The sequence below is a fragment of the Terrapene carolina genome, unplaced genomic scaffold (assembly GCF_002925995.2).
Source record: "Terrapene carolina triunguis isolate 2854851 unplaced genomic scaffold, T_m_triunguis-2.0 Scaffold310, whole genome shotgun sequence".
In the NCBI taxonomy this organism is placed as follows: domain Eukaryota; kingdom Metazoa; phylum Chordata; order Testudines; family Emydidae; genus Terrapene; species Terrapene triunguis.
Window position 1 is genome coordinate 1,220,321 of NW_020664661.1, and position 5,453 is coordinate 1,225,773.

The 5,453-nt window shown below is 45.7% G+C and overlaps 1 protein-coding gene across 1 annotated transcript in view; it reads left to right on the plus strand.

The window, feature by feature from the left end:
• The first annotated feature begins 496 nt into the window (after positions 1-496).
• HELLS (helicase, lymphoid specific) overlaps positions 497-5,453 on the plus strand; it is a 54,686-nt gene continuing 49,729 nt past the window's right edge. The window contains exon 1 of the mRNA XM_029912874.1: positions 497-675. Coding sequence (XP_029768734.1) covers positions 571-675 — 105 coding nt within the window. The 5' untranslated portion in view covers positions 497-570. The remainder of the gene's footprint in view (positions 676-5,453) is intronic.

Sequence of the window (5,453 nt, forward strand, 5' to 3'; positions counted from 1 at the left end):
AGGGGGAGTGCCGGGGGCTGGAGGGAAAGGGTGACTGTAGGGGGGGAGGGGGAGTGCCGGGGGCTGGAGGGAAAGGGTGACTGCAGTGGGAGTACTGGGAGCTGGAGGAGGAAAAGAGGGCACATGGGTTGAGAGGGTACGTGTGAGGTGTTGAGAGGAGGGAGGGAGGTGGGTGTATGGGGCAAAGAGTTCGGAGGTGTGGGGCTGAGAAGTGTGGATACAGGTGTAGGAGGTTGAACACTGAGGGAAGGGAATGGCTGCGAAGGGTCTGGATGGGGTTGATAGTGATAATTGCAGTGGTTAGAGTGGAATCTTCTTGACAGTGTACCCCAACATCTCATGTACAGGGTCAGAGAATTGCCATTCAGTCCCAATGAGAACAAGCCGGAGACTCTTGTGCCCAGTTGTATGGCACATGCCAGTTGATTGCTGAGCCAGTGATGCTTACTGCTGTTAACATGGCATTGTGCAGAAAGGAGCATCTACTACTGTCCTCACGCTGCAGGCAGGCTCGTGCTCTTTGAGCTTATTTATGGTTTTCATGCCATTGTAGGGCACTTGGGGGCAGAGATGGGTGAACAAGCAGCAGCAGCTCTGATTACACCATCCATGCTGGAAGAGGAGGAGCAGCTGGAGGCAGCAGGGATGGAGAAGGAGAGGGAGATGCTGGAAAAGGTAAATTGGAGGGTGTAATCAAAGTTAAAATATTTCTGTCACTAGCAAAGCCAAAAATTATGTATTACTTTCTGCCTGTGGGTGCAGATTTGTTATGTTCACTTAACTGATTCGTTGCATGCTTGGACCTGATTTGTTGGTACTTGTAAAGTTGGGCAAGGTATGCTCTTAATTATCTACAGCTATGCTTTCCAGAGTGGAAATGGTTCAACAGAGTGCACTTCAAGTGGTATCAGTTTCTCAGAAACGGAGAGAGTTTGTAATATTTTTTTATGGTCCAAGGACCGCATTATTAACGTTTTTTTTACCTTATCAATAGATTTTTAAGGTGACACTGTCAGTTTACAACTTTGTTTTTTTAAACTTACAAATTTATTTAACAATGTTACTAATAACACAAGTTTAATAAAAGCTTTAGAACTTCAAATCCAATGTAGCTGTCACCATTATTTATCTGTGGCATTTCTTGGGCCTAGAAGTACTGAATGTTATACTTTAAAAACTGATTTGGAAAAGGGCAGTAGCTTTATAGTGAATTGGTAGGCAGTTCACAACAGTTTGTGAATCACCCATTTCACCTTTTAGTCATCTTCTGTTATTTGTGTACGCTTTTTATACAGCAGCAGGGGAGAATAAACTTTTTTTTTAAATGGAAACATGATTATAGCACCACAAAAATTGGCTGGACTAGTACCCGAAACTACTTTAAAATCATTTTTTTATTGATTACATTTCAATTTGACAGTGTCCTTTTAAGCTTGAGTATTTTAAACTGCTATGGCTAGAAACTAGTATTTTATACACCCTGTAATTATAGCCTCTGGTGAATAATAGCTATAGCTAGAAATTAATACTTATGGTAAGCATTCATCTCTAAATTTAGCAGTTTCTGAGAATGTCTACAATACGTCTGTTAGTCTAGATCCAGACTAACACGGCTACCCCTCTGATACAAAAATTATGTTACACTTGAAGTGGGGGTGAAATGAGATGATCAGAATGATGTGATTTTTTTTAGAGAGAGACAAGATGGGTGAAGTAATACTTTTTTTTGGACCAGTTTCTATGGCGAGAGAGACAAGCTTTCGAGCTTACAACAGAACTGTTCTTCAGGGTTAGGAAACTACCTGGAGTGTCACTGTTAAATACAAAATAGGTAGTTAATGCATATTTCAAGGGTCCATTCAAGGTGAAGTGGCCCATTAACACCCCTTCAGTCCTGAAAGGATGGGAGGGAAGAAAAGGCAGCTTGGTGGTGCCAGGGTCGTTAATGGGTTATAGATTGTTGTAATAAGCTATAAATCCAGTGTGTCTATTCCAGTGTTTCTCAACCAGGGGAAGGTAGAGGTCTTCCAAGGGGTACTTAACTCATCTAGATCAGTGTTTCTCGATTTGGGGCTTGCAGCCCCGAGGGTGGTCATAGGATGGGTTTAGGTGGGTTGCAAATGCATGGCTGGCATTAGAAGGTGGCAAGCAGAGCAGTTGCCTGGGGCTCCATGCTTCAGCCCTGGGCGGCAGGGCTTGGGCTTCAGACAAGGCTTACAAGTGAAAAACAGGCTCAGTATCACAGTGAAATGTAAGTACAATACTTGTATTCCAATGAATTTATTTTATAATTATATGGTAAAAATGACAAAGTAAGCAATTTTTCAGTACTAGTGTGCTGCGACACTTGTGTCTTTGTCTGATTTTGTAAGCAAATAGTTTTTAAATGAGGTGAAACTGGGGGTACTCAAGACACATCAGATTCCTAAAAGGGATACAGTTGTCTGGAAAGGTTGAGAACCACTGGTCTGTTCAGTCCCTGATTTTTAATGTCTAGCAAAGTTATGAATTTAAGCTCCCAGTCTCGTCTTTTGAAAGTGTTGTGCAGATTTCCTTTGAGAATGAGGACTGAGGGGTCAGATATGGAGTGGTCATTTTGTGAAAAGCATTTGCCACAGGTGATGTGGTGTTTTTGTCATCATTTTTCTGAGTGTTCATTTGAGAGCATAGTGATTATCTGGTTTCAGCTACATTGTTGTTATTTGGGCATTTAGTGCACTGGATGAGGTACATTGTATGTTGTGATGGATGTGTAGAACTTACGGATCTTGAAAGGTGTGTTGTGGGGAATGGGGGTCGATCATTGTAGCAGTAGAGATCCGTATACAGGTTTTGTCTGTTGTTCTGGCAGGGTCCGGTGCTTCTTTGAGTTGATGTGTCCTGATCTGAAGGGAGCTTGCTTCTGATGATGAGCTTGGAGAGGCTGGGGTTTGTTTGAAGGCCAGAAGAGGAGGTTTAGGAAAGATTTTTCAGGATGTGGTCCTCATCAGGTATGGATTGTAATTGTTTAATGATACCCCATATGGGTTCCATTGTGGGCTGGTAAGTGACAACTAGGGGTGTGCGGTTAGAGGGAATTTTATTTCTGTATTGAAGTAGGTTCTCTTGGGGGTATATCAGTGGCCCATTCCTACTTCTCTGGTGGAGTGTCCTTGTTTAATGACCGTGGTTTTGAATGCATTAAGGCAGTGGTTCTCAAACTTTTGTACTTGTGGCCCCTTTCACATAGAAAGCCTCTGAGTGCGACACCCCGCCCTCCTTAAATATATAAAAAAGTGTTTTTAATTTATAACACCATTATAAAGGCTGGAGGCAAAGTGGGGTTTGGGATGGAGACTGACAGCTCGTGACCCCCCCATGTAATAACCTCACAACCCCCTCAGAGGTCCCAACCCCCAGTTTGAGAACCCCTGCGTTAAGGTGTATATCCTAACGTTCTCGTCAGAGCATATTATGTGGAATCTGAGTGCCTGGCTGTAGACAAGATTTTTTTGATGTGTTTGGGGTGGTTACTGCATCTGTGAAGGTAGGTGTGGTGATCTATGGGTTTCTTATATATAGCTATCTGTAGGATTCCATTGCTGAAGCTGATCATGGTATCCAGGAAGTTGATGCTAGTGTGACAGTGCTCTAGTTTAAATGGATGGAAGATGGTTGTTGAATTTGTGGTAGAAATCTATGAGGGAGTTTAAGTTGTCTGTCCAGAGAATAAAAATATTTATGTACTTCAGGTATATAATTGGTTTTGTGGTGCCATTTGTCCAGTAATTCTTCCTCTGGGTGGCCAGTGAAGAGGTTGGCATTCTGGGGAGCCATCCTAGTACCCATGGCTGTTCCCATAGTTTGGACAAAGTGTTTGAATATAAAATTGTTATGGGTGAGTATGAAATGGATGAGCTTGGTGATGTGTTTGCGGTAGATATCTGAGTGTTGCCAATTGTCTTGGGGTATGTCTATACATACAGTGCTGCAGAGGTGGAGCTGTACCAATATGCTGCACCACTGCAGCGCATCTGGTGAAGACACTCTATGCGGATGGGAGAGAGCTCTCCCGTCAACATAAAAAAAAAGCCTCTGCGAGTGGCATAAGCCATGTGATATTGTGGTGTGCACATGAACACTTATGTCGATGTAACTTATGTTGCAGATGAGGGTGGAATATTCACATCACTGAGCGATATAAGTTTTGCCGACATAGGCTGTAGTAAGAACAGGAGTACTTGTGGCACCTTAGGGTATGTCTACACTACGAGAGTAGTTCGATTTTACTTAAATCGAATATGTGGAATCGATATTGCAAAGTCGAACGTGTGTGTCCACACTAAGGACAGTAATTCGACTTTGTGAGTCCACACTAACGGGGCAAGCGTTGACATTGGAAGCGGTGCACTGTGGGCAGCTATCCCACAGTTCCCGCAGTCCCCGCTGCCCATTGGAATTATGGGTCGAGCCGCCAATGCCTTCTGGGTAAAAAATGTGTCGAGGGTGCTTTTGGGTCACTGTCGTCATCCGTCCGTCACTACCGCCGTCCCTCCCTCCCTGAAAGCGCCAGCGGGAAATCAGTTCGCGCACTTTTCTGGTCAGTGACAGCGCGGACGCCACAGCACTGCGATCATGGATCACGCTGCGACCATCGCTGCAGTTGTGGCCGTTCTCAACACCTCGCAGCTTATCATACACCTTTCCCTGAGGCAGATGCAGAGAAATCGGGCGAGGAGGCTACGGCACCGCCGTGAGGGCCTGAAGTCGGAGAGTAGCACAGAGCTGTCAGAAACCACGAGCCCCAGCGCCCAGGACATCATGGTGGCAATGGGTCATGTGGATATTGTGGAACGGCGATTCTGGGCCCGGGAAACAAGCACGGACTGGTGGGACCGCATAGTGCTGCAGGTCTGGGACGAATCCCAGTGGCTGCGAAACTTTCGCATGCGGAAGGGGACTTTCCTCGAACTTTGTGAGTTGCTGTCCCCTGCCCTGAAGCGCAATGACACCCGGATGCGAGCAGCCCTGACTGTCCAGAAGCGAGTGGCCATAGCTCTCTGGAAGCTTGCAACGCCAGACAGCTACCGGTCAGTCGCGAACCACTTTGGTGTGGGCAAATCTACCGTGGGGGTTGTTGTGATGCAAGTAGCCAACGCAATCGTTAAGGTACTGCTCTCAAAGGTAGTGACCCTGGGAAACGCGCAGGTCATCATAGATGGCTTCGCCGCGATGGGATTCCCAAACTGCGGTGGGGCTATAGATGGGACTCACATCCCTATCCTGGGACCGGACCACCAGGCCAGCCAGTACATTAACAGAAAGGGCTACTTTTCAATGGTGCTGCAAGCACTGGTGGACCATAGGGGACGTTTTACCAACATCAACGTCGGATGGCCGGGCAAGGTTCATGACGCTCGCGTGTTCAGGAACTCTGGTCTGTTTAGACGGCTGCAGGAAGGTATTTACTTCCC